This window comes from Osmerus eperlanus, chromosome 28 (genome assembly GCF_963692335.1).
Source record: "Osmerus eperlanus chromosome 28, fOsmEpe2.1, whole genome shotgun sequence".
Lineage (NCBI taxonomy): Eukaryota > Metazoa > Chordata > Actinopteri > Osmeriformes > Osmeridae > Osmerus > Osmerus eperlanus.
Genome location: NC_085045.1, coordinates 868,101 through 895,085, shown reverse-complemented (window position 1 = coordinate 895,085; position 26,985 = coordinate 868,101). Strand labels below are relative to the sequence as shown.

At 50.9% G+C, this 26,985-nt stretch overlaps 4 protein-coding genes across 4 annotated transcripts in view; 2 read left to right on the top strand and 2 right to left on the bottom strand.

Moving 5' to 3' along the window:
• Window positions 1-26,985, top strand: part of smad4b (SMAD family member 4b) — a 236,616-nt gene that overhangs the window by 92,411 nt on the left and 117,220 nt on the right. The window lies entirely within an intron of this gene.
• LOC134014871 (pikachurin) lies at window positions 673-9,913 on the bottom strand. The gene is made up of 9 exons (XM_062454048.1): window positions 9,353-9,913; window positions 7,326-7,435; window positions 5,574-5,660; window positions 5,351-5,377; window positions 5,112-5,219; window positions 4,703-4,839; window positions 2,838-3,004; window positions 1,316-1,434; window positions 673-1,188 (listed from the first exon to the last, which is right to left on the bottom strand). Exons 2-9 carry the CDS (start codon window positions 7,362-7,364, stop codon window positions 673-675), a joined length of 1,200 nt encoding a protein of 399 aa, XP_062310032.1. The 5' UTR covers window positions 7,365-7,435; window positions 9,353-9,913.
• On the top strand, window positions 15,995-17,561 carry gdnfb (glial cell derived neurotrophic factor b). The gene is made up of 2 exons (XM_062454568.1): window positions 15,995-16,220; window positions 16,405-17,561. The coding sequence occupies exons 1-2, from the start codon at window positions 15,995-15,997 to the stop codon at window positions 16,914-16,916; spliced, it is 738 nt and encodes a 245-aa protein (XP_062310552.1). The 3' UTR covers window positions 16,917-17,561.
• ndc80 (NDC80 kinetochore complex component) overlaps window positions 23,975-26,985 on the bottom strand; it is a 5,231-nt gene continuing 2,220 nt past the window's right edge. The window contains exons 7-12 of the mRNA XM_062454047.1: window positions 26,109-26,261; window positions 25,721-25,810; window positions 25,546-25,638; window positions 25,297-25,427; window positions 24,977-25,079; window positions 23,975-24,828 (exon numbers count right to left, since the gene is read on the bottom strand). Of these exons, the coding sequence (XP_062310031.1) occupies window positions 24,694-24,828; window positions 24,977-25,079; window positions 25,297-25,427; window positions 25,546-25,638; window positions 25,721-25,810; window positions 26,109-26,261 (705 nt within the window). The 3' untranslated portion in view covers window positions 23,975-24,693. The remainder of the gene's footprint in view (window positions 24,829-24,976; window positions 25,080-25,296; window positions 25,428-25,545; window positions 25,639-25,720; window positions 25,811-26,108; window positions 26,262-26,985) is intronic.

Here is a 26,985-nt window from a genome sequence, read left to right as displayed (position 1 = left end):
CTGGACTGTGACCCCTGGAGACAGACAGACAGACAATCAGGTCAGAAACCACCAAACACTCCAAAACACTTTTGCAAAGTCCTAACCCTTTTCCTATTCTAGGAACAGATTACAGAGAGGGAGAGAGATTGAGGGAGGGAGAGGGATAGAGAGAGAGGGAGGGAGAGAGAGAGGGAGAGAGGGATAGAGAGAGAGGGATAGAGAGAGAAGGAGGGAGAGAGAGGGAGAGAGAGGGAGAGAGGGAGAGAGAGAGAGGGAGAGAGAGGGAGAGAGAGAGGGATAGAAGGAGGACACAGGTCATCTATGAAAGGACATGCAGCCAAACAGCCAGTCCTTCTCAGACGCTTCTGGACTTTATCTCTGCTCTCTGAGGACAAAACTAGGACTAAATGAATGTCTGGGCTTACAGGATAAAACAAACACTCTCATACACACACATGCACACACACACACACACACACACACACACACACACAGGGGAGACCGATAAGACACTTTAAGCACATTTGAGCTCAATTTGACATTGCAGATGAAGTGCAATTATTCAAGTACAGTCTGGCTCCAGAGAATAGGGCCTAGACTGATGGTAGGGACAAACACACACACACACTCCCCCCCCCCCACACACACACACATCCATAACGGCCTCCCAACCCCTCCCCCCCCTCACCCTCAGAGCAGACATCCCCCCCTCACCCTCAGAGCAGACATCCCCCCCTCACCCTCAGAGCAGACGTCCCCCCTTCGCCCCAGGATGCAGTGGCACTGGGAGCCTCCACTGTCGTAGTCGCTGAGACAGAAGCTGTCAGGGGGGCACACAGTGTCGTCACAGCCCAGCTCGTACACCCGGGGCACTGGCCCCCTCCAGGGGGTCATGGAGGGGGCGGGGGTGGGCGGGGGGAGTGTGGCGGGGGTGCTTGGGTCCGGGGTGCTGGGGGAGAGGGAGGGGGAGGTGGAGGGGGAGACAGAGAGAGTGATAAGCTCTGGGGTGGCGGGGGAGTCTGGGAAGGAGGAGGAGGAGGAGAGGAAGGTGGGGGAGGGCGTGGGGGGGGTCCGGGTGGTGTTGGGGGGGGGGCGGCCCAGCCGGTAGACCACGTTCCGGCCGGGGTGAGAGGACGGCATGCCGGAGCGGGATCGAAGCTGGGAGCGCTGGCTGTCCCCTCCTCCAACACCTGGGAACAACTTCAACTGAGGAGAGGAGAGGAGTACAGCATGAACAGTATGTTCAGCATGTACAGTATGAACAGCATGAACAGTATGTACAGCATGAAGACTGATCAGACCTGCTGACCAGCCCTGGCGCGGTGACTCCCACCTCCTCTATGAAGACGTCGTAGTCCGAGTCGTCCACATCAAACCCTTCCTCCTTCAGCGTCTCTGGGACATAGCGCAGGCCGTGACCCCCCGTGCTGCCCACCTCCTCCACCCCTGTAGCTGAGAGAAACACAGGCCTGTCAAGGACCATTACAACACACCTCCAGGACACTTTTTTATTTTTTCAACCTTTCCAAAAAATAAGAAAATTGAACCTTTTTCTTAAAAAAATGTTTTCAATCTTTAAAAACTTGTTTACACACACTGAACAGAGAGGAAAGTAGAGTAGCCCAAACAGAGAGCAGAATAAAGCTGAATGATGTTGGTCGAGCACTATGGAGGACGACAATGATGATGATGATGATGACTATGATAGTGACAAGGATGATAATGACAACGGTATCTTAACGTTGTCTACCTGTAAGCCTGTATCCAGGCTGGTGACCCACATAGTGGAAGCTTTTACCTAGAGCAGAACCAGGGCCTAAACCAGGCCACCACACACACACACAGACAACATGATCTTCATGACATTGTACAGTTGAAGTTATAAACAGACCAGAAGTGTATCATGCAGACCAGGCTGTCTGGAAAAGACCAAATGGAGCTAATCTGTCCTCCTCCTTACTCCTACCCCCCTGTCCATCCCAGCCTCTCTCACACACACACACACACACGCTCCCCTCAACCCCCACCTCAACACTTATCTTTTCAGGGGGCTTGTGTGCGTGTGTGTGTGTGTTGGGGGGGCATGCCATGCCTGTTCTTAATCTTGTCTGATGAGACTGGGGCGTAACCCGCTCCCCCCTGCTGTGAGGAGGGGGAGTGAGGAAGAGGGCAAGAGAGGGAGGGAGGGGGTAGGAAGGGGAACGTGGTGGGGGAGGGAGGGGAGAGAGAGGGGGAGGAAGAGGGCGAGGGAGGGGAACATGGTGGGGGAGGGAGGGGAGAGAGAGGGGGAGGAAGAGGGCGAGGGAGGGGAACATGGTGGGGGAGGGAGGGGAGAGAGAGGGGGAGGGAGGGAGGGGAGAGAGAGGGGGAGGGAGGGGACAGGCCCTCACGCCTAACAGACTAGGGATTAAGACTGTTAATTCAATCAAGCATGTAGAAGCCTCGCTGTGGCGTGAGACTTGTTGTAGCTTCCCCCCAAGGAGAGGAGGGAGAGGAACACACACACGCTCACACACACGCTCACACACACGCTCACACACACGCTCACACACACAAAGGGCTAAGGCGAGTGACTCTGTTCACTGGAGGTCAAGCTGGGTGGGCCAACACGCCAACACACACACACACAGTAGGTCATGGCTCATGGTAGGAGGTATTAGTGTTTGAGTTTAAACTGTTTGGCTGGCATGTTCTCCCACTCCATTATAACATTACTGGTGTGCTGCCTGCCTGTGTGTGTGTGTGTGTGTGAGAGTGTACAGTCGTGTGTGTGTGTGTGTGTGTGAGAGTGTACAGTCGTGTGTGTGTGTGTGTGTGTGTGTGTGTGAGAGTGTACAGTCGTGTGTGTGTCTCACCCAGGGTGCGCACGGGGTTGTTGATCTGGCTGGGAGGACTGAGGCCGTGCGTGTTGACCGCCCGGACCACAAACTGGTACTCTGTGTCAGGCATCAGACCCCGCATCACCATGGAGCGAGCCTCGATGGGCTCCCGGATGTAGGTCCACTCTGTGTCCATCTCTGGTCTGGAGAGAGAGAGAGAGAGAGAGAGAGAGAGAGAGAGAGAGAGAGAGAGAGAGAGAGAGAGAGAGAGAGAGAGAGAGAGAGAGAGAGAGAGAGAGAGAGAGAGAGAGAGAGAGAGAGAGAGAAGATGTATTAAATAAATCATCACAGTTATGCAGAGTTCCTGTAACAGATCTGATGCTGTGTTCTGATGACAGCTCCAGGTGTTGCATGTGTGTGTTCCAGATGTGGCCGTTCTTAGAAGACGGCGTCTCCAGAGACAGTCTGTCGGAGTCTGTCGGAGTCTGTCCCCGCAGACAGTCTGTCGGAGTCTTTCCCCGCAGACAGTCTGTCAGAGTCTGTCCCCGCAGACAGTCTGTCGGAGTCTGTTCCCGCAGACAGACTGTCGGACTCTGTCCCCGCAGACAGACTGTCGGAGTCTGTCCCCACAGACAGTCTATCGGAATCTGTCCCCGCAGACAGTCTGTCAGAGTCTGTCTCCACAGACGTCCTTTACAGAGAGACAAAGATGCTCAATGGCAGCTTTCATCAGTGTCGTGTTTGATGCCTGGTCTGACCATAGCAGAAGCATTGTTCCACATCCTTCAGAGGCTTCGATGTGCGTGCGTACGGCATAACAGTAAGTGTGTGTGTGTGTGTGTCTGGGAATCTGAGACAGTGTAATATGCATTTGCAAAACATCATGCAGAGAGGAGAATGAATATTTCTCATGTCCTCCATGACCCTGCTCTCAATGGTCTCACACACACACACACACACACTCAGACAACCATGCACACACACATGCACACACACTCCATCATGCAGGCACAGACACAGGCAGTCCTGTAACATATTCCGATAGATCACTTAAAGATGGCAAATAATCCCAAAATAAACATCCATATCCACAAACAACCACGGTTACGCAAGACATAGTATTTTTTCTGTTACACAGTTTTATCAGAATCAAGATGTTAAACAAGGATGAAACGATCACCTCACAATTGTGTTTCAGAGAACAGAATGTTGGTATTTCAGGTGTAAAGAAGAGAGACCTGACTTTCTCCCCAGCGACTCCTGAGGAAACAAGTCTTTCCACTCAGACCCCTTCATGTCCTCCCTTTTACCATGTCCCGAGGGACTCAGCTAACAGCTAAGCTAAATAAAGATGATGGATTTTAGTGCTGTCGCTAGCTGCTAGCCTTTATGAATGTGCTTGTAAGAAGGGTAACGGATAACAGGCTAGCTAGTGGCGTATGAGAGTGCTGGTAAGCGCTGCTTTGCTAATGGCTAACAGCTAAGGGATTGACTGGCCCAGAGTAGCAACATGCTAGCTTGGCTGGTGACGGGAAACCTGAACTTGGGCTCTAAAGTACAGAGATGGAAATGGCCTTTTCCAGCCTGTCGTGTTTAATCGGAGGAGGCGAGGTGGAGCGATGTCCAGGGGGAGGACAGGAGAGCATACTCTAACCAGTGGAGGAAGGTCAATCAAAGGTTACTGAGGAAGAAATGTTGACCACTGCCCTTCGTCTGTTTCTTATCCATCAACCTAAACAAGCCACAGAAACAAGTGTAGATCCCAATCCCATTGGCTTAGAAACAGGAAGTCGGTATCCGTCAACCAATCAGGATGAGACCCGGTAAGAACTCACTGTGCTACACACCAGAAGGTTTGCGAGGAGCAGACACACACACACACACACAGAGAGACGTCTCACCTGATGTACGCAACCAGGAAGTGGAGGACGGGAGCGCTTCCCTCGCTCTCGCCCTCGGCCCAGGACAGCGCCAGCTCCGTGTCGGACACGGGGGCCACGGAGGGCTGGGGCGGGGGGCGACGGGGGCATGCACGTCTCTGGAAGACACGGAGAGGGATGATGATGAGCTACACATGGAACATGGAACATGTACTGGAGTAAAAACACTGGGTGGATGGATGGATGGATAGATGGATAGATGGATAGATGGATAGATGGATAGATGGATAGATGGATGGATGGATAGAGGGATGTGCTGTCTGACAGGATGTTGGATAGATGGAAGGATGGAGGAATGTACTGTCTGACAGCATTTGATGTCTGACAGGATGTGATGTCTGACAGGATGTGATGTCTGACAGGATGTTACCGTGAGTTGCGGTGCTGACGTCTCGGGGCATGCTGGGTCTCCCCTCCCGTATGCCCCAACGCTCACCCGGTACCGATTGGACACCTTCAGGTTCCCGATCACCACGTCCTGGGGAGGGGGGGGGCACCACAGACAGGGGCTTACACTTAAGTCAGTCCTGCAGATACAGCAGGGGGAGGTAGCTATGGTGGGTGTGTTTGTGGAACATCAACTTTAGAGGGAGATCAAATGACACTTACAAAGCTGGCCTGGCCATCAAACTGACCCTGGAACAACAAGGAGGCCAGGTAAGAACAGGATCCTCATTCATCAACACAAGAACATTTGACGTATCCATGGTAATGTTGCGTATCCCGTAGTGATGTCATGTATCCCTGGAGATGTGACGTGACCATGGCGATGTGGCGTATCCATGGTGATATGTTGTATCCATGGTGATGTGTTGTGAGGGCGGGTACTCACTGTGGTCAGCATCTCCAGACTGAGGGGAACTTCCAAGATGGCCGCTGTGTCCACCAGACGGTTACTCCTCACCTCTGTATAAAACACCTGGTACACACACACACACATATAAACACAGGTGGGCAGTCACATACAACCACACACAGACACACACAGAGCACAGTTCATATATAAATTAGGCAGTTATACACAGTACTACAAGCAATCTACAAAGAACCGGTTTAGTTTGTCTCCACCACCCGACAGCACAGGACCCAGAATCCTTCCTCTCCCCACAAGACAGACCCCTGTAGAACCAACCCTAACCTCACCTACCCACACTGCTGAACCCTTCCTCTCCCCACAAGACAGACCCCTGTAGAACCAACCCTAACCTCACCTACCCACACTGCTGAACCCTTCCTCTCCCCACAAGACAGACCCCTGTAGAACCAACCCTAACCTCACCTACCCACACTGCTGAACCCTTCCTCTCCCCACAAGACAGACCCCTGTAGAACCAACCCTAACCTCACCTACCCACACTGCTGCACACTGCTGAACCCTTCCTCTCCCTGAAAGACAGACCCCTGTAGAACCAACCCTAACCTCACCTACCCACACTGCTGAACCCTTCCTCTCCCTGAAAGACAGACCCCTGTAGAACCAACCCTAACCTCACCTACCCACACTGCTGAACCCTTCCTCTCCCCACAAGACAGACCCCTGTAGAACCAACCCTAACCTCACCTACCCACACTGCTGAACCCTTCCTCTCCCTGAAAGACAGACCCCTGTAGAACCAACCCTAACCTCACCTACCCACACTGCTGAACCCTTCCTCTCCCTGAAAGACAGACCCCTGTAGAACCAACCCTAACCTCACCTACCCACACTGCTGAACCCTTCCTCTCCCCACAAGACAGACCCCTGTAGAACCAACCCTAACCTCACCAACACAACAACAACCACCACTTGTGACAGGTCAGACCCCACAGGAGGAAACACTACCCCCGAGAGGGATTATGAAAAGGAACCAACTGTGGCCCAACGAGAAGGACCTAATCCCACCGTGTTGAACTGACCTCCAGATCCTCTTAGCGCTGACATATGGCCCATCGAAGGGCTGACACTGTCAAAATGATACATATTAAACGCTGTCTTCCAAACAAACAAGACTGAGAAGTGATACTGTACATGTGGCCTGTCATCACCTTGACCTTGTCGTCACCCTGACCCTGTCGTCATGCAAACAGATCGCAGCCCGTGTTCTCTGAGGAGCGATGGATGAAATTGTCTGCAACAGTTCCTGGTGCGTTTCTAGCAGTTAGCAGTCAGGCTAGGTGTTAAATTTGACATTTGACATTTTGTTCATTTAGCATTTATCCATTTATTTCAAAGCAACAATAACAGGATTTGTTGTTTCCTTGTAAGCAGTCTGACTTGGTGCTAGTACCGCCTAGTGTCAGTGTAACTAGAACAGTGTTATGTGTTTAAATGTAGTTACCCTGTCACCTGTGTTAGCTAGGTCTTACATTACATTTTTGCTTGTAGCCAGTGTTAACAGCCAGGCTAACTGTTTTGTAGCATGTACGAACTTTGTAACCACTGCTAGCAGGCTAGCAGCTATGCTAGCTGCTTTGTAGCATGTACAAAATTTGTAACCACTGCTATCAGGCTAGCAGCTATGCTAGCTGCTTTGTAGCATGTACAAACTTTGTAACCAGTGTTGGCAGGCTAGCAGCTATGCTAGCTGCTTTGTAGCACGCGTACCTTGTAGCCGGTGATGGTGCTGACGTGGCGACGGGGCATCTTCCATCGCACGCTGAAGGCCGTGCAGTTTACCGTCTCCAGCTGTATGTCCAGAGGAGGACTGAGGCGATCTGGGACACAGACAGGAAGTGAAGACAGAGAAGACAGAGAGAGAGAGAGAGAGAGAGAGAGAGAGAGAGAGAGAGAGAGAGGAGAGAGAGAGAGAGAGAGAGAGAGAGAGAGAAAGGGGTGAAGAGAAAGAGAGAAGAGAGTGAAACGAGTACATGTCAAACAAGCTGTCCAGCAGGAAAGCAACAGGAGTGGTGTCAACACGTCTCTCCAGCACACACATCCAACACACACATCCAACACACACAGCAGCGCCCGGGTGCTCTGAGAGAGGCGACAAGCAGCATGGCGGAGCAGGAGGGCGGTGGAGCGGCGAGTCATCGCTGAAGACTCTCTGCCCACTTCCTGTTCTGGGTCTGGAGGTCGAGACATCTGGCAGAGGATGAAGATGATGGTGGTGAAGATGATGGTGATGAAGATGATGATCTTGCACAGGTGGTGTTGTCCACAGCCTTGTCTATCCAGAGGTGATTGAACCCGTAATGGAAAATCTTCAAGTTGTGCTGAGGCACACAATGGCCATCCTTGAGATGTCATTACACACACACACACACACACACACTGCCCCAGCGCATAGAAACTGGATTGTGATGATGATCATCTCACTGGTAATTGTGTTCCAGAGGAGGTATTGTGGCAGGTATAAGTGGTTTGTCTGCCAAAGTGTGTGTGTGTGTGTGTCTGGTATGTACACACTCAGAGGTGTGTGTATCTTGGGGTGTCAAGAGGGAGAGAGGAGAGAGGAGAGGAGGGGAGAAGAGAGGGGAGGAGAAGAGGGGAGGAGAAGAGAGGGGAGGGGAGAAGAGAGGGGAGGAGAAGAGAGGGGAGGGGAGGGGAGGGGAGGGGAGGAGAAGAGAAGAGAAGAGAAGAGAAGAGAAGAGAAGAGAAGAGAAGAGAGGAGAGGAGAGGAAAGTAGAGGAGGAGAGGAACTAAAGTAACTGAATTGGACAGAACAGACAATAAATTGAATTATAATTGAATGGAATAGAACAGACTAGAATAGAACAGAGTAGAGTAGAATAGAAAATCTGCTTCGTCTGAGAGCCCCGAGGTCTCCCCTCCCTCTCTGAGTGTGTTTCTAGGAGCGGTGGAATGTTTCACACCTCCTCTGGTTCACCTCTTTCTGAGGCCAGGACCAGAGTCTGAGCTGTCAGTAGTCCTCACATCCAAACCCAACCTCTGCTCCCCTTCTCACCTCTCCTCTCCCACCCTCCTCTCTCCTCCCCCCCCTCCCCTCTCCCACCCTCCTCTCCCACCCTCCTCTCTCTCCCCCCCCCTCCTCTCCTCCCCACCTCCCCTCTCCCACCCTCCTTTCCCCCCGCCCCTCTCCCACCCTCCTCTCTCCTCTCCCCCTCTCCTCTCCCACCCTCCTCTCTCCTCTCCCCCTCTCCTCTCCCACCCTCATCTCTGGTCTTTTGTACTTTGCTGGAACAGACGAGACTGACAGTCAGAAATGACAGGGTCACTTGTCGTATCCATAGTGATGATGGCGGGTAAAGTTATGCCATCTCGCAACACCCCCCCCCCCACACACACACACACACACACACTTTTTCCTTCACTGAAAAAAAAACCTACAGATCCTATACAACTCATTCTGTGTGGAACGACCTTATTAGTCGTCTGTTGGCTATAATTGTTTAACAATGCAGTTGTAACAATTCAAACAAATCATTTACTGTCATTTAACTGATTAAAAATATATATATTTTTACGTTAAATAATATCCAGTTTTCTGTATGTAGGCTATGTATAGTGTAATTAGGCTACTTCTCATAACGGAAAACATGAGATCAGTTCTCTGCAGGTGATAACCAACAGTAGACCGTTACCACTGTCATTCAGGCTACAATAGGAGTGATGAGTTTTCAATTATACTTATCAATTATTAAACAATTATTATCAAATTGTTTGTTTACCCGATCTCCGTACGTTGTCTTGCGGACACAGAGTGAGATGTCGATTATGGACAGCGAAAACAGAAGTAACAAAGTCTGTTTACAGGTGAACTCCATATCTTCTTTATCCAAGGTCAAATTCTCATTATAAAACCACGTGCAAACGCGTTCCTCAGAATAAGCACTTAAAAACTGAAGGGAAAAAAATTTAGTTTCTCGGGGCAATAAACCCGTTTCACAAGTGGCAACTGTATCCCAACGGCAAATCAAATCTACCGGAAACGTTTTCGGTCAGCAAAGTGAACGTCACTTAGGGTTTGGCACTTATCAGATTACACACTGATGAAGATCAGAAGGAGGTTCATGAGAATAGAGAACGGAAGTCCGTAGCTTTGCCAGTGTCGCTTGCGCACCAGTAGAGACAAGTGTCAGCCGTTAAAATAAAAAATAAAAAGTCGAATCCTGACGTGCGGCTTCAGATTTTACGCGCAAAGTCTCGTCACGAGTTTGCCAAGTTGAGAAACGGCAGAGTATGGCAGAAGAATATGGGAGAGGAGGAGATGAAGGCAGGAACGGACACATGTAGAGCTAAGAGGATCATAGGCGTCTAATCTACCGGATAAACTCGCGCACAGCCACTCAGACTAATATAGAAACGGACTGGCAGAGCGACCGGCTCGCGGACTCGCCGTAGGCGCAACAGTTAGTAAAACCACGAATGTGACGTTACTGCGATGTAAAAACGTTTATAAAAACGTATGTTTCAACAAAACACGGTATTAACAAAGTAATTAAACAAATTACGCACATCTACAATCCGAATCAGTGGTGAATTCATTGAAGTGCCTTTATAAAATATTAAAATCTCAACAAGGGCTGAAAAACGGACCCTGGGCGAATTGATTGGAAAATATTGTAGAGGATTAGTCTGCTGTATTGTCTTGAGATGAGTAAACATGTGTCCTAACATAACCCAAGTTCATGTAGACAGCTCTCTTCCACACTATAAGGAGGCATGTATGAATTGGTTTGTTTCCTGGAGAGTTCAGCCAAACGGTCTCCGTGAAGATGGACAGTGTGTGTCTGGCAGACGGGCTTTGGAATGTCCAGATCTGGTTTTGATGAGTGGATCCAAACCACACACACAAACACTCTCACACACATACACACACACAGACACACATACACACGCAATAGACCTGAAGAGTACGCAACGACTAAGGGACGAATGACTGAATACGTTATTTACGGTTCACTCCAACATGGGGTCAACAATCTCCAAGCATCCCTCCTCGATCCAGTGCTCCAGCCCTCCAGGCTCTAGCCCTACACAGGTCCCGCCGGGGGTACAGACGGCCGGCTCCTTCTGGATCAGACCACCTGGGGACCAATCAGTTCATCTATTGAGAGGTGAGAGGCATTACCTCCTCCCTCTTCAACTGTCATCATCCCGGAGGCGCGCGGGGTCACGGCAATCCAATCCGCCGCTCTCCGTTGTTCGGCCGTAGCCGCGGAGGAAATGAGGAACTGCAAGCAGAAGTCAGAAGGAAATAGTTGAATATATTATGGGGATGTTGTTATATCTGTGTGTTGTTGTTTTTTGTTTTTTGCCTCTTGGGTTTCTGAAGGAGTGTAATGTGTTGTGAAGCCTCATGTCTGAACGTTCTTGCACGTAGAACCGGTTATATTCTAGCTAGAACCTTTGTTTTTTTGTTGTTGTTTACACACACACACACACACACACTTTTAATCCGGATGTTTCTGTGTCCATGCATGCCAACACCAACACACCCTCCTGTCACCAAACAACCTAGCCTGCCAAACATGTCTAAGTATTTTAAATTTTTTAAATGTATCTAATATCCTGAGTGACCGTGTCATCTGGACGATGAAAAGCGTGACAGACGCGCGCGTTTTGTATCAGGGTGTTTTTGTCAGAAACGACCCAGTTTCTACTGACAAAAGACTGAGGGTTTGGAAGAGGAGGATTTTGGAGTGTTTGTTATGACTATATGTCAACATAATTGTGTCAATCTGTAGTCAACCTCTTCTCTCTTCTCTCCTCTCAGGTCCGTCAATGTTACAAATGCAGAGGGGGACATCTAGTGGTAGTGAACTGCAATTACAAGACACCCTCACCGTGAAGCAAACTTGATACGGAAAATGTATGAATGAGTCTAATAATCAACGTGTGTTGAGTAACAATAAGTGAGAACAGCTGTATTGTCCATTTTAAACACAAAAAACTGTGTTACTACCGCAATTAAGAGCAGGAACAAACAGTTTGTGACACAGTCTGTAACTATCTCCCCTCAACAGGTCCAGGCTGTTGTTCCTGGATTACTTCCTAATCTGTCACCCTTAATCACGGATTACAATATCGAGATTGAACTGGGGTCTTCCCTTGTCTGTGCTCCCACTGAGCAACAATAACGCTCCCAGGCCAGCCCAGGCTTGCACGGCCCCCTAGTGGACATTCTTCTGTACTGAAAACACACAGCTCTTTACCCCTCTCCTCTCTCCCTCCCTTCCTCTCCTCCCCTCTTTACTCTTCTCCTGTCTCTCCTCTCCTACACTACATGTGGTGTGCATTACATCCTCATCAGCATAGCCCAACAGCCACTTTCCTGTGTTAAGGACACACACACACACACACACACACGCACACACACATTTCATCAAGCCCAAGTGACCTCTTTCTCTCCACCTCTAATACCTTGGTTCCAGTTGTCAGCTCCTCCCTTCAATTCTTCACCTCTCCTCTCTCACTCCATCCCTCCCTCCCCCCTCCCTGCCCCCTCCCTCCCTGCCTCCCTCCCTCCCTGCCCCCTCCCTCCCTCCCCCCCTCCATCCCTCCCTCTTTCCCAGGTGCTGGTTTCATGTTTATGTAATACTGAGGAGTGAAATTAGGCTTCACCATTAGCTGTGTGAGTCAAACACACACACACACACACTTAGCTGTGTGAGTCAAACACACACACACACACACACTTAGCTGTGTGAGTCAAACACACACACACACACTTAGCTGTGTGAGTCAAACACACACACACACTTAGCTGTGTGAGTCAAACACACACACACACACACTTAGCTGTGTGAGTCAAACACACACACACACACTTAGCTGTGTGAGTCAAACACACACACACATACTTAGCTGTGACTTCAGTGGAGGAGTGTGGGTGTAGTCTTTGTGTGGATGGAGGCTTGGCATTGGAGGTAATTGTTTGGCACCGGGGTTTTCCACAGCCTGAGAGAGAGAGAGAGAGAATGAACAAAATAAAGAGAGATGGAGAGGGGGAGAGAGAGACAGAGTGAAAGAGAGGGGTAGAAAGGGAGAGCTGACTGATCAGGGGGATTCTGAAAGAAGACTGGACCCTCTGTTGCAGCCCAGATGAAGAACACTGATGAAGCACACTAGATCTATAGAGACCCTGTCCATGCCCCAGTTAGCTGGTCAGGTTAGGGAGATGCTCTGGGGTCTGTGGCTACAGAGAGAAAGAGAGGATGAACGAGAGAGGGAGGGAGGGAGGGAGGGAGGGAGGGAGGGAGGGAGGGAGGGAGGGAGGGAGGGAGCATGGCAGAGAAAAAAGAAATATTGAGAGAGAATGTCAGGAAGAAAGAGGGAAAGAGAGAGAGAGAGAGAGAGAGAGAGAGAGAGAGGAGAGAGAGAGAGAGAGAGAGAGAGAGAGAGAGAGAGAGAGAGAGGGAGAGAGAGAGAGGTCTTTATCTCTAGCCCTTGGCCTGTCTTCTGCTCTGAGAAAGATAGCCAGCTAGCACAGTCTCACACACTCACACACTGCAGGTTTCCATCACAGCAGCAGCATGGCCTGGTCATGAAGGATGTTATCAGAGCCACACTCTGATCATGGTGACATCTCATGCCTCGACTGGTCCTCTCAAGGGCTTTAACCCGGCTGGACTTTGCATTAAACCAGTGGAACCCTCAGTGCTGTCAGTAGTGAAACAGCAGCTCTGTGATATTCCAGTAACATAGATAAACATGCAGGGCGGAGCATGTGGCAACCGGTAAATACTGACTCCCCTCTCCTCTTTTCTGTTTCTCTGTCGCTCTTTTTCTCACATTTTCTCTTGCTTTTTCTGTCTCTGTCGTTTGAAACTCTTGCAACACTTTCAGTGTTCTGGGTGGTTCACGTAGGTGCTCGTACACTGAGTTTGTCCTGGAAACACACACTTGCAAATCTTATCTGTGGAGCTTGAAGCTGCCCTCCCATTTCGATGTGGAGATAAGACAATAATCTATCGTGTTTCTGTGAAACTGATATGAAACAGGTGTCTCTCTCTCTCAAGTTCTATCCAGAGCAGTATTTCACATTTGGCTGTTTGAGTGGGTTGAGGATCTTAGCTTCATATTAAGGTGAACTGCTGGCACAGAAGAAACACTCTTCATTTCTCTCTTTCTCTCTCAGTTTTTCTTGTTTACACACATGTAAAAGTCCTTCTCTGTCTTTTTCTCTTGCTGTCACTGTTACACACACACACACACACACCCTCATACACACCCTCACACACACCTCTTCCTGGACACACACTGGCCCTCAAGGGTACCATAGGTAACTACAAGTCGACAGGCTGTTGTTTACTGTAGTAAACAGTTTAACTGCGCTGGCCTAAGCACACCTGACACGCACGCAGTGACACCCAAAGTCCCCTGACCAGCCTGGAACTCTGCTCTTTGCCCCGGGTTACGTCAGCGCAGCCAGGCAGAGACAGTGTAGGCTATCTTCCTAGGGAGGTTCGTCTCAGAGCCCTGCAAGGTCTCTGGGCTGCAGGCGGACTGGGTGTGTCTCAACAAGCTGAAAGCGCTTCCTCTGCTCGATGCCCTGCAGTCCCACAGCCCTGCAGAGAGAAGGCCTGAGTCTCAATAGGCTTCTGTTCTCCTACCACATGTGAGGGGCAGATCTGAAGAGTCTTCCTCTCCTCCCTTGCCTGTTCTTTTGCTGGTCGACCAGACAGGTGGAACTGGATGACTGGACGTCCACCATGATGCCTCGGGTGTTTCCTGTGTCCTGCAGGAGGAGGGGGAGGAGGTGTTTCCTGTGTCCTGCAGGAGGAGGGGGAGGAGGTGTTTCCTGTGTCCTGCAGGAGGAGGGGGCAGGAGGTGTTTCCCGTGTCCTGCAGGAGGAGGGGGGAGGAGGTGTTGTTAAAGTATTGAGATGAACCCACTATAGAATGTTCCCAGAGTCCATAGGAGAGGAGGAGAGGAGAGGAGGAGAGGGGGATAGGAGAGGAGCCAAACTTGGGTGATCCTGAGAGGAGAGATCGTGACTGAGTGCAGCAACAGGATCTGTGTTTGTGCTGAGGGACAAGAACCCTGTTCCCCTCAGAACCACGGCTCGGTCCAACATCAACCTGGAGGTGAGAACCTCACACTGGAGGAATTTAGGGTTCTGCACTGTGTCAAACTGCTCCCATCAATCAAGCTTCCTCTCTCCTTCTCTCTCTCTCTCTCTCTCTCTCTCTCTCTCTCTCTCTCTCTCTCTCTCTCTCTCTCTCTCTCTCTCTCCCTCTCTCCTTCTCTCTCTCCCCTTCTCTCTCTCTCTCCCCCTCTCTCTCTCCTTCTCTCTCTCTCTCTCTCTCTCTCTCTCTCTCTCTCCCTCCCCCTCTCTGTCTCTATCTCTCTCTCTCCCTCTCTCTCTCCTTCTCTCTCTCCCCTTCTCTCTCTCTCTCTCCCCCTCTCTCTCTCCTTCTCTCTCTCTCTCTCTCCCCTCTCTCTTTTTCTTGGTTTCTAGCCATCTCCCCCTCTCTTTCTTTCTCATTTCCCCATTCTTTCTCTCTCTCCTCTCTCAATTTCCCCTCTTTCTGTATCTCTCTTTTCTCTATCTCTCCTCACCAGTTTATATCTCAATCGTACACGGCACTACACCATATTTCTACAGTCCAGGACATCTTTAGCCACATCTCCGGATCAGCGAACACGACAAGAACCCACATGTGTGATTATACACCAGTCACTTTTCGGACATGCGCTCATGTGTAAAATGTGAACAATTTGAGATTCTTGTCTGAATCGAGGGAACTCCTCTCCGGTGTGTGGGTGGAGACGGAGGTGTGAGAGAGGACGGATTATAAAACGTCAACACTCCCTCCGGTGGACCCCACCTACGGTATAAAACCCTACCCTCCTTGCTCTCTACGTACCGCTATTATATCTGGCTGGACTAAACGCCAAACGCACCGAACGCGTAATGTGCGTATCGCCGATAACTGTGTGATTCCGTTTACCCGTAGCTTGCAACCGAGCAGGGAGAAGCATGTCACCGAATGGGATTTTCCTTAAGGCATTTCCAAGCGACCTTAAATGTTATATTTTCGTAGCCTATGCGTTAGATCCTATTTAATTTATAGTTTTACGCTCACCCCATGGAGCGCGTGGACTAACGACGATTCTTCTATTGGTTTTCGTTCCAAGTTTCGATGTTGTGAGAGAGACATTTATGGACAGTTGTATTTTGCGTATTGGTTGAGTTGTCCATCGTCTAAGTCGGCATGGCGATTTAAGGCGAGGGTGAGAGAAAACATAATTACCCCAAGCAGGCTACATCTTCATACTGCAACCGACACGAAAACAATGTTCTTGATTTTAAACGAAAGTTTCTCTGGCTGGCGGCAGGTTCCGGTTTTGGACTAGAGTCCACGATGAGGGTATGGGAGTCCGTGACAATCGGGTTGTTCCTGCTGACCATTGTGCACTCGAGCCCCCTTTCCAGAAACCGCCGTCGGTCTGCCTCGAGGAGAGCGCGCGCTGCTGCCACAGACGGTCTCCTCGACTCCCCGGTCGAGCCGTACCATTCACCGACTCAGTCATCAACACACGAAAACACGGAGACAACAGAGAGAGAGGAGATGTCGGAAACGAAAGAATGTAAGATATTAAAGACCGGGACCTAGCACAATAACACATTTCTCTGTTGTGTGTGTTGGGGTTGACAGGTCACATTTACAGCTCATATTGTACTGAATAAACACCACTTGCTAATACCTCATTCTCTCATAACATATATTTCCCTCCCCCCCCCTCTCCCCCCCCCCTCTCCCTCCCCCCCAAGTCAACATGGCCGACCTTCATCCTGACCAGTTTGAGGATGTGGTGGACTTCATCAGAGTGACCATCAGCAGGATCCGGAGGACCTCTGGCCCCGGAGCGCTGAGGGAGAGGAAGAAGGAGGGAGGGGGAGGAGGAGGAAGAGGACGAGGGGGAGGAGGAGGAGAGGTCAGACAGAACCCCAAGGGAGGGAGGAGGGGGGGAGGAGGCGGGGGGAGGAGAGGAGGGGGCTGTGTTCTGAAGCAGATCCACATGAACGTGTCTGACCTGGGTCTGGGGTTCCAGACCAGCGAGGAGATGATCTTCAGGTACTGCAGCGGCCCCTGCCGCAACTCAGAAACAAACTACGACAAGATCCTCAGCAACCTATCACACAGCAGGAAGCTGCCGCAAAACACGGCCCCTCACGCCTGCTGCCGGCCAATCGCGTTCGACGATGATCTCTCCTTCCTGGACGACAACTTGATCTACCACACCATGAAGAGACACTCAGCCAGGAAGTGTGGATGCGTGTGACTTCCTGTGTGGATGTGGAAGACTTCCTGTGTGGATGTGGAAGACTTCCTGTGTGGATGCGTGTGACTTCCTTTGTGGATGTGGAAGACTTCCTGTGTGGATGCGTGTGACTTCCTTTGTGGATGTGGAAGACTTCCTGTGTGGATGCGTGTGACTTCCTGTGTGGATGTGGAAGACTTCCTGTGTGGATGCGTGTGACTTCCTTTGTGGATGTGGAAGACTTCCTGTGTGGATGCGTGTGACTTCCTTTGTGGATGTGCAAGACTTCCTGTGTGACATCAGGGGCAAAAGAGAACGTTGCAGAGGTGGTTCCGTGATCAGAGCCCAACTCTCTGGCAGGGATTTTCTACATGAGAACCAGGGTTCAAATCCCCTTGTGGATTCATGCAAGCTTTAAAGTGGGGTGGATTTGGGTAAAGTGTCCCTATAAGAGGGGGGCGACCCAGGGATCGAATCCCCCTCTTTGCTGCGACAGGAGAACATGTGACCTCTTGACTTGCAGTCAAGTGCTATCTATGTAAACTAGACACATTTTATACACATAATATTTATAGACTTAATTATTATTATGACGTATTAACTTATTGATATTTATTTTCTGTTTTTGTATTACAGATGAATGTCTATGTGGGTATTTATTGTTATGAAGTCATTTCTTTAATGGTGCCAAAGGATCAAATGTGATTACAGGGTTTGAACACTTTAATAGATGTTTGGGTCTCCTCTCCCTCTCCTCTCCTCCCCCTCTCCTCTCCTCCCCCTCTCCTGTCCTCGTCCCTGGAAGTCAGTTTACAGACAGGGGGATTTGATTGTTTTTAGTGTTCCTGTGGTTAAAATGGACACAATGTACAAGCTGTTGATAGTTTGTCAGGGTTGAGGAGCGATGAGTTGATTGTTGTTTGAAGCAATATCTTATTTGTGTTACTGAAGTTACTTCAACTTTATTTTTTTACACAGTATTCCACTTTTATAACTTTGTATGGAGCTGAATTAAACGAGTTACCGTCATGTTGTCTGTGTTTGTATGAGAGTGCAGCGACAAAGAGATGGAGGGAGAGATCTAACTGGAGAGGGTGTTCTTCAGTGTGGACGATGTGAGACACAGAGCAGCTGTCTCCTCACCCCCACCCTCTCCCCCTCCTCCCCCTCCTCCCCCCCTCCACCCTGCTATCGCCGTGGAGATCAGGGTGTCGTGACGGTGACTCAGCTGGGTGACAGGAAGCTATTACGGCCGGGGAACAAAGAGGGGACAGCATCGTTAGGCTAATGAGGTGTGTGTGTCTTTTGTCTGGGTGTCAGGAGAGCTTGTAAACCAAGAAGAAGACCCACCTCAACACGACACTGACACGCCAAGTAACCCTAACCAGGATCCACAAGGAGGGGGGGTGTGTGTGTGAGAGCGTGTGTGTGTGTGAGTGACAGCGTGTGTGTGTGTGTGAGAGAGTGTGTGATGTGTGAGAGAGTGTGTGTGTGTGTTTACATTTACATTACATTTAGTCATTTAGCAGACGCTCTTATCCAGAGCGACTTACAGTAAGTACAGGGACATTCCCCCCGAAGCAAGTAGGGTGAAGTGCCTTGCCTAAGGACACAACGTCAATTGACACGGCCGGGAATCGAACTGGCAACCTTCAGATTACTAGCCCGACTCCCTCACCGCTCAGCCATCTGACTCCTGTGTTTACAGTTAGGAGGTTGACAGATGCTAAATGTAGGTACTAAACTCTCTGGTGTTACAGTTGATGCACACTGCTTCTTGCTATCTGGGTAGGAACACACAGGACACCATGATACAGTAACAGTTTTGTGATTTACTGATGTACTGTTTTAGTGCAGTCCTTAATCAAGAGAATGAAGAGTGGTTCTTAGATGGAGTCAGTGAAGACATGGTGACACCAACCGATCCTCATCATGATGAAAAGGTCATGCGGATTGAGCGTGAGAAAGTATGTGTGTGTGTTTGTATTTTGGTGTGTGTGTGTGACATCAAGGAGAAGCAGTTCCTAGATGAGATCCAACATGTGATGTAGACACACTGTGTCGCATTGCAGTGGAATGTCTTCTGAGACAGAGAGTGAAAAGGTTGAGTGTGTCTGTGTTTGGGTGGGGGAGTGTGTGAGTGTGTGTGTGTGTGTGTGTGTGTGTGTGAGTGTGTGTGAGGGGGGTGACCACAGCAGAGGGCAGAGCAGGGGTCACCAGGGGTCACCAGGGGTCACCAGGGGTAGCTCCAGAGGCTGCGAGAGGTTCAGACAGACAGCCTGGCCTTCAGACAGACAGGCTGGACTTCAGACAGACAGGCCGGCCTTCAGACAGACAGGCTGGCCTTCAGACAGACAGGCTGGCCTTCAGACAGACAGGCTGGCCTTCAGACAGGCTGGCTGGCCTTCAGACAGACAGGCTGGTTATGGTCTCCTGGCCTTCAGACAGACAGGCTGGTTATGGTCTCCTGGCCTTCAGACAGACAGGCTGGTTATGGTGTCCTGGCCTTCAGACAGACAGGCTGGTTATGGTCTCCTGGCCTTCAGACAGACAGGCTGGTTATGGTGTCCTGGCCTTCAGACAGACAGGCTGGTTATGGTGTCCTGGCCTTCAGACAGACAGGCTGGCCTTCAGACAGGCTGGCTGGCCTTCAGACAGACAGGCTGGTTATGGTGTCCTGGCCTTCAGACAGACAGGCTGGCCTTCAGACAGACAGGCTGGTTATGGTGTCCTGGCCTTCAGACAGACAGGCTGGTTATGGTGTCCTGGCCTTCAGACAGACAGGCTGGCCTTCAGACAGACAGGCTGGTTATGGTGTCCTGGCCTTCAGACAGACAGGCTGGCCTTCAGACAGGCTGGTTATGGTCTCCTGGCCTTCAGACAAACCTTGAAGACACAGACTAAACTCCCGCACACGCACACACACACACACACACTCTCTTGATGAGTCAGACCCAGCCTGATATCTCACTCCCCTGCTGTCACTTCCAGTGATTCTCCCTTTTGAAGGATGTGTGGGTGTGTGTGTGTTTAGCAGGTGTCTGAGACCAAGCTGTGTTTAAATATTCAGCTGAACTGAGCCTAGTGTAACCTGAGTTTCAACACAAAGGTTGCTGCACACACACACACACACGCACCACACACACACACACACACACACACACAAACACACACACACACACACACACACAGACAGCAGTGGTTCAATCTTAACCAGGTCCAGATGATAATGCCAGTCCATGGAAAACATTTAATTGTCATCAATGTCAGTGTGTGTGTATGTGAGAGAAACAGAGAGAGAGTGTGTGTGTATTTCTGTGTGTGAGAGAGAGATAGATCGAGTGATAGAAAGAGAGGGAGTGATAGAGAGTAATAGAGAGTGATAGAGAGAGAGAGTGATAGAGAGAGAGTGATAGAGAGTGATAGAGAGAGAGAGTGATAGAGAGAGTGATAGAGAGAGAGAGAGTGATAGAGAGAGAGAGTGATATAGAGAGAGTGATAGAGAGGGAGGGATAGAGAGTAATAGAGAGTGATAGAGAGAGAGAGTGATAGAGAGGGAGGATGAAGTGATTTTCCATCCAGTCCGGTCTGCTTGTCAGGGCTAATAGCTCACAGAAGCTCCCCCTCCTGCTCACTACATTAAACAAAAAGGGTACAGCTGACTTGCCCTGTGTGTGTGTGTGTGTCTGCCTGCACACACACACACACACATACATGTCTCAATCTCTGCAGACTAGTTTTCCTGGGAGTAGAGGAAGAACGGGAGGTTCTCCTTTCAAGACCAACAGGGGGGGGGGTGTGTGTGTGTGTGTGTGTGTGTGTGCGTGTGTGTGTGTGTGTGGTGTGTGTGTGTGTGTGTGTGTGCGTGTGTGTGTGTGTGTGGTGTGTGTGTGTGTGTGCGTGTGTGTGTGTGTGTGTGTGTGTGTGTGTGTGTGTGGTGTGTGTGTGTGTGTGTGTGCGTGTGTGTGTGCGTGTGTGTGTGTGCGTGTGTGTGCGTGTGTGTGTGTGTGTGCACTTAAACTCAGGGGGACTAGAACACACAGAAGGAGAAAAGAAGAGATGACAAGCGATCTTGATAGAGAGGGAGAGAGAGACAGGGAGAGGGATGGAGTGTGTCTCTGGGAGCGGAGTGTGTGTGTGTCTGGGAGAAAGAGTGTGTGTCTGTGTGTGTCTGGGAGAGAGAGTATGGGTGTGTGTGTGTCTGGGAGAGAGAGTGTGTGTGTGTCTGGGAGAGAGAGTATGGGTGTGTGTGTGTCTGGGAGAGAGAGTGTGTGTGTGTGTGTGTCTGGGAGAGAGAGTGTGTGTGTGTGTGTGTCTGGGAGAGAGAGTGTGTGTGTGTCTGGGAGAAAGAGTATGGGTGTGTGTGTCTGGGAGAGAGAGTGTGTGTGTGTGTGTGTGTCTGGAAGAGTGTTTGTATGGGAGAGAGAGTATGGGTGTGTGTGTCTGGGAGAGAGAGTATGTGTCTGTGTGTGTCTGGGAGAGAGAGTATGTGTCTGTGTGTGTCTGGGAGAGAGAGTATGTGTCTGTGTGTGTCTGGGAGAGAGAGTATGTGTCTGTGTGTGTCTGTGTGTGTCTGGGAGAGAGAGTATGTGTCTGTGTGTGTCTAGGAGAGAGAGTGTGTGTGTGTCCAGCCTTGTGGAGGGTCTCTGCTGTTTATAAAGGAAATCAGTGTGTCATCCGCTGTGAACCACACTCAAACTAACCTAATACACAGTCCAGCGCAACACACACACACACACACACAAGACCCAGCCCCATCACAGCCAATCAGACCTGACACCAGTGAACCCTGAACATACTACAACTCCCAGAAGCCCTCAGCAACCAGGAAGTCACAGGTCACAGGCCACATGAATGAACCCCAGTCATGGCGCTGGGCATAATGTTATTATTATTATTACTGTGACTCAGGTGATCTCTGAGGTTTTCCTCTCACACACACCACACACACTGTTACCCTCCTCATCCTGTCTGCTGTTCCTGTATGTGTGGTGTGTATGTGTGGTGTGTGTTTCCAGGGTGACAGCCAGGGGAGGAGTTGTGATTACCGAGAGGGGCTCACTTGGGACCTCTGACTGACCTCTGACCTCCGACCAGGTCTTTAAAAGCTAGTTTCCTCCTGTAAAGTCGACCTGAGTGTTGTTGGGTGGTTCCGACCCCTGGTAGATATTTGACACTTGGCAGGATCTTGAACATGGAGCAGCAGGGGGGCGCTGTGGGGAAATATGAGACGGCTTGTTATTGGACCCAAAGCCACACACACACACATGCATACACACACACACACGTGTACACACAGCACAGACACTACATATACACACAAAGACACACACCATACACACATTTCAGTGTAAAAGGAGCGAAATAACTCCAAAACAACATTCTCTTCCTGCCCTGAGAAGACAGTTAGCAGCATCAACCCTCTGCAGAGGTAGCCCAGTCAGAGGACTTGGCAAGGCCGACCTCACTAAGCCCCCACGGCAGACAAGACGAGGGAAGAAAAGTGGCAAAGAATCAGCTTTTATTGTGTTTATGTGTGTGAGAGAGATTATGGGGATAGAGGAATAAGTGTGTGTGTGTGTGTGTGAGAGAGAGAGAGAGAGAGAATGTTTCCTTTATTATCATCTCCATCTGTAGAAGACATTATTCCAGGGGAGGGGAGGGTTGGGTAGGTTGAGTCTAGGAGCATGTTCACTAGCCCCCAATACCCTGCTGCTGACTGTCTGACAGTGGACAGGTCACTAGCTCTGTCCATCTTCATGTCCCTCCCTCCCTCTCTCTCCGTCTCTCTTCCTCTCTCTCTCTCTCTCTCTCTCTCTCTCTCTCTCTCTCTCTCTCTCCTTGTCACGCACCTTCATGCTCGGCCCCTTTCTCTATGATCTTAAATCGTTCTCTCTCTCACACACACACACACACACACTCCCTCCATCTCTGACGCTCTCTCTCCCCATCTTGCTCCATCTCTCCATGAGGTTAGCTTGACAGGCTGACCGTGGCAGTGTTATTGGCTTAGCTGCAGGGGGCAGGGACACAGAGAGAAGTAACAATTCATGTTGCATGTCCTCATGTCTAATGACCCGTGGCCTGGAGGAGAGGAGGGAGGAGGCAGATTGGAGTAAAGAGGAGGTTGTAGAGGGAGGGGGTGGAGAGGATATGGTCTGTCTTAGAAAGCTTCTTTAGATTCCTGGGTCCAGACGTCAAGCTGCAGGGGAACATGTTGATGTGTCAGCCTGGCTGGGCCCAGCTGGTCCAGAGAGCAGCAGAACCAGGAGAACCAGGAGACAGTCAGAGGACCAGAACTGTGGGGCTGGAGGGAGGATGTTGTCAGAACGATTAGTAACACATTAGCACACGCCTGAGGCCTCAGTCCCTCGCCTATTTGTTTTTCTACTCTTCTCTTCCTGTTCGTTTCTCCTTCCTGAGCCCCCCCCCTCTCTCTAAGACTGCACTGCTGCTGCCGCTAAGGGTGGAAGTTATCCATCACCTCTCATTCCAGTGTTCTCTCTCTGGGTCTCCTCTCTCCCCAGCCCATCTGCCAAAGCTGTCTGTGTGTGTTCGCAACCTCGCCTCTAACACCACCCCCTCTCCCCCACGTCCCGAAGAAAGAAAAGGTTTACTAACCTTCAGGTATGGCGGCCAACTCCAACACACCGCGTTCCAACGCAGACTTCAGAACCTTCTCCCGGACGCAAGCACGGTATTCTGGGTGTTATGAGTATCTGCTTCACAAACAGCCTCCAGTGAGGCTGCCAGCCAGCCAGTCCTGTCCTGTGTAGCGAGGCTGCTGGCCTCGCTACACAGGACAGGACGCCTGCCCTCTTGCCTGGGGGACTCCCAGAGGACAGGACGCCTGCCCTCTGGCCTGGGGTACTCCCAGAGGACAGGACGCCTGCCCTCTCACCTGGGGGACTCCCGGCTGCTACATTCCAGGCCGTAGACGTTCCCCAGGAGAGTAGCGTTGATTAGGAGGAGGCGCCGTTACGTAAACCACAAACTAAACACGGGACCACCACCATGGAGTTGGAGAAATGATGCAATCTAGATGATTTTTTGGCAAATAATTATCTGAAATATTTCAGCATTTAGCAGAGTTTTTAATCAAGTTGTTACACAGTACAAGTCAGGAGAAGGTGGTGTGGAAGGAATAAGATGAACCCAGAAAAGTACATTTGAAGTTCAAACGTGGGATACTGTGAGACTCCACTGAACCAGAGTTGGTTGTGAGAATCCACTGTAAACCACTTCACACACACACCGCCTAAACACCTGTGCATCGTTATAAACGTGAAGCGCACACTACATATATACAATACATGGACAGTGACCATCTCTTGTTACCACACACAGACAAATGGTCAACAACTTCGGAAGCTGCCATAAATAAACAGGTCAACAAAACATGTGTGTACTGCCTTAATGTGTGTGGGTGAGAGGAAGTGTGTGTGTGTGATTGCGTGAATGCGATAGTGTGTGTGCGAATGAGAGTGAGTGTTGTGTTACGAGTGTGTGCGACCATTTTTTAGTACATAAAATAGTATAAACACGAGGAGTACATAACAGTATTAAAAACAGGGAGTCGGAAAAGGTTTCCGTAAAAAACTATATCACAAGAATCCAACATGGAGCCAGTTAGCTTGGCATGTTAGCTTGGCATGTTAGCTTGGCATGTTAGCTTGGCATGTTAGCTTGGCATGTTAGCTTGGCATGTTAGCTTGGCATGTCAGCTTGGCATGTCAGCTTGGCATGTCAGCTTGGCATGTTAGCGTGGCATGTTAGCTTGGCATGTTAGCTTGGCATGTTAGCTTGGCATGTTAGCGGCCTTGTCCAGGAAGCCGTCCATGATGTGGTGGAGGTTCTGCAGCTCCTCCTCCTCCTCCTGCAGGGTCTCGCTACACACACGCTCCACACGCTTACGCTGGTCCTCCAGGTACTTCTGTCACACACACACACACAGAACTGTCAGGTAGTCTGTTACCAGGTAACAGAAGGACTAACAGCATTTTAATGTTATTAAATCATTTTCAGATAAGACTTGTGCTAGGTCTTGTGTGGGAGAGGGTTAGGGGGCGGGGATAGCGCACCTCCACGATGCCCAGGTGGTCTGTGGCGGTGCTGAACACGCTGGCCAGGTTCTTGGCCACGGTCCTTCGCTGCTCATCGGTCTCCTGACGAACCAGGTGATACCTGGAGGAAGCAGTCAGGAACAGCACAGGTCAGGGACAGCACAGGTCAGGAACAGCACAGGTCAGGGACAGCACAGGTCAGGAACAGCACAGGTCAGGGACAGCACAGGTCAGGGACAGCACAGGTCAGGGACAGCACAGGTCAGGAAGACTCAGAGACTAGCATCCAAAGCCCTCTCAGACAGAGAGAGAGGGTTAAGGAGGGGTGAGGTACTGACTGCTGCCTCGCTGCCTTGAGCTGCTCCACAGACTCCTCGTAACCCTGGGTGATGTTCTTTTCCAGCAGCTTCTTGTGGTTGTCAACAGACTCCATCTCTGCTGCCCACTTCTGTTCATCCCTGGCCAGCTCCTACACACACACACGCAGAGATGGATGTGTGTGTGAGAGACAGGTGTGTGTGGGGGTGAGAGAGACAGGTGTGTGTGTGTGTGCGTGTGTGAGAGAGACAGGTGTGTGTGTGTGGTACCTGTGAGTCGTTCTCTAGCTTCTCGTCCAGTCTGCGGATCTGCTCCCTCAGTTGCTTCAGGTCGTTGCCCTTGTCTGAGATGCAAGAGTTCACCTGACACGCACAAGGAATAACATAACGTGAGGGGTAGAGAACAGAGAGGAGAGAAACAGGAGAGATAGTTGGAGAAACAGACCTGATCCACAGCCCCCTCCAGGGTGAGCTTCTTATTGGTCAAACGACTTGACTCCTCCTCCACGTTGATTATCAGCTTCCTCAGGGGGTTCTGAACACACACACACACATCTCTTTAAACCCATGCAGTGCAGCTGTAAGTGTGGAGAGAGAATGTAACCCTGTTCCAGGCCAGGTCCTGTTCCAGGCCTGGTCCAGGTCCTGTTCCAGGCCTGGTCCAGGTCCTGTTCCAGGCCCTGTTCCAGGCCTGGTCCAGGTCCTGTTCCAGGCCAGGTCCTGTTCCAGGCCTGGTCCAGGTCCTGTTCCAGGCCAGGTCCTGTTCCAGGCCTGGTCCAGGTCCTGTTCCAGGCCAGGTCCTGTTCCAGGCCTGGTCCAGGTCCTGCTCCCACCTGGATGTGGGTCTTGTAGTGCACCAGGGAGGAGGGGCCCTGCTCGGTGCAGGGGCTGATGGTGAAGTCGTGACCACAGGCGTTCTCTGCCGACGCAGGGATCAGCTTGAGCTGCCGGGCCAGTTTGTGGTACTCTGCTAGCTTCATCTCCGCCTGGGGGGGGGAGAGATGGAGAGGGAGGGGGGGAGAGAGATGGAGAGGGAGAGATGGAGGGGGGGAGAGAGATGGAGAGAGAGATGGAGGGGGGGAGAGAGATGGAGAGAGAGAGGGAGGGGGGGAGAGAGATGGAGAGGGAGGGGGGGAGAGAGATGGAGAGGGAGAGATGGAGGGGGGGAGAGAGATGGAGAGAGAGATGGAGGGGGGGAGAGAGATGGAGAGGGAGGGGGGGAGAGAGATGGAGAGGGAGGGGGGGAGAGAGATGGAGAGGGAGGGGGGGAGAGAGATGGAGAGGGAGAGAGGAAAGGGGAAGGAGATAAAAGTATGATAAACACAGAATCAGTACTTCGTCCCTCTGTAAGGCACGCTTAAAATGTGACTAAACTCCTTTCTCTCCTCCCTCCCTTCTCCTCCCCTCTCTCCTCCCTCCCTTCTCCTCCCCTCTCTCCTCCCTCCCTCTTCTCTCTCCTCCCTCCCTCTCCTCCCTCTCTCCTCCCTCCCTCTCCTCTCTCCTCCCTCCCTTCTCCTCCCTCCCTTCTCCTCCCCTCTCTCCTCCCTCCCTCCCCTCTCTCCCTCTCCTCCTCCCCTCTCTCCTCCCTCCCTTCTCCTCCCCTCTCTCCTCCCTCCCTCTCCTCTCTCCCTCTCCTCCCCTCTCTTGTCCCTCCCTTCTCCTCCCCTCTCTCCTCCCTCCCTCTCCTCCCCTCTCTCCTCTCTCCTCCCC